This window comes from Grammomys surdaster, unplaced genomic scaffold, assembly GCF_004785775.1.
Source record: "Grammomys surdaster isolate TR1022 unplaced genomic scaffold, NIH_TR_1.0 114502, whole genome shotgun sequence".
In the NCBI taxonomy this organism is placed as follows: Eukaryota; Metazoa; Chordata; class Mammalia; order Rodentia; family Muridae; genus Grammomys; species Grammomys surdaster.
The window spans coordinates 5,809-7,189 of record NW_021612614.1 but is presented as its reverse complement, the minus strand read 5'-3'; the positions used below and the strand labels follow the sequence as shown (position 1 = coordinate 7,189).

General features: G+C 71.9%; 1 protein-coding gene across 1 annotated transcript; it reads right to left on the bottom strand.

Annotated features, from left to right (window-relative positions):
* Positions 1–5: 5 nt before the first annotated feature.
* LOC114635631 (heterogeneous nuclear ribonucleoprotein A0) lies at positions 6–577 on the bottom strand (the record flags this gene model as incomplete). Its single annotated transcript, XM_028784136.1, has 1 exon — positions 6–577. A coding segment is annotated over exon 1 (537 nt), but the record flags the coding sequence as incomplete, so codon positions are not given.
* Between the last annotated feature and the right edge of the window lie 804 nt (positions 578–1,381).

The following is a 1,381-nucleotide window of genomic DNA, read 5'->3' as shown; positions in this document are numbered from 1 at the left end:
GTGTGGATATCCTCCTTGGGCACCGCCTTCTTCACCTCCACGCGGTGGCCCTGGATCGGGTGGAACTTGACCACCGCCGCCTTGTCGGCCGCGTCGTGGCTCTGGAAGTAGACGAAGCCGAAGCCGCGCTTCTTGCCCGACTGCTTGTCGGCGATGATCTCCGCCTTCTCCACCGCCCCGAACTGCGAGAAGTGCTCGATCAGGTCGCCCTCCGCCACGTCGCCCTTGAGGCCGCCCACGAACAGCTTCTTCACCTTGGCGTGCGCCCCGGGCCGGGCCGAATCCTCGCGCGACACGGCGCGCTTCAGCTCCACCGTGTTGCCGTCCACCGCGTGCGGCGACGCGGCCATGGCGGCGTCCGCCTCCTCCACATTCGAGTAGGTCACGAAGCCGAAGCAGCGGGAGCGCTTCGTCTGGGGGTTCACCACCACCACGCAGTCCGTCAGCGTCCCGAAGGCCTCGAAGTGGCCGCGCAGCCCCGACTCACTCGTCTGCACGTTCAGGCCGCCGATGAACAGCTTACAGAGCTGAGAGTTCTCCATGTCGGCCGCCCGGGCCCTGCCCCCGCCCTGCGCGCTCCGCGGCGTCGCCGTCGCCGTTAAGCGGTCGCCGAGGCCTCGTCGGAGCCCGGGCCCGGCCGCCGCCGCCGCCGGCGGGGATAGGGGCGGGAGGGGGAGGGAAGGGGCGCGCTGCCGGCCCGAGGGCGAGCCGAGGACGCTGGAACCCTACCAGGGCCGCCGCGGCCGCCACCTCCGCTCCCGTATCAGGACACCACACAAAGAGGCCGCTGAAGGCGCGCGCACCCTCCCCGCGCCGTGCGTCACAAGCGACGCCGGGCCGCCGGCCAATCGCCTCCGCGCTCGCCTTAGTCCCGCCCACCGCGCCGCAGCGCCGCTCTAGGCCGCGGCCTCCCCGCCCTCCGCGGTTTCCGTCCGGCCCTCGGGCTCCTGGGCGTCCGCCGCTCCTTCCGCCTCCGCGCTCGCACTCGACGCGGTGCCGCAGTAACCCCGAGACAACCCGCCAAAGCCCTCCGCGCGTATCCGCGGAGCGTTTCCTGTCAGTCGCGCGGCTGTTCCCGTAGACCTCCCTCCCTCCCCTCGCCGGATTCCCCAGGCCCAACTCCGCAGTGGCGTTCGCGCCAGCCCCTTGAGGGACGTGTGCGGCCAGCCAATCAGCGACTGGTCCTCGAACCCACTTCCGTTTTCCGCTGCCGCGGGACGGCCGCGGTCCTCACGAGTGCTGGCCCGGCGCCTCCTGTGCGGAGCCGGCTGTCCCCCGCACGCCTCGTCCTCGCGCGCCCTCGCGGGAATTCTGGCCGTTCCCAACGGATCAGCCCGGGGCTCCGCGCGGGCTTTTTGAAAACTTGACTGTTGGGGCCGGC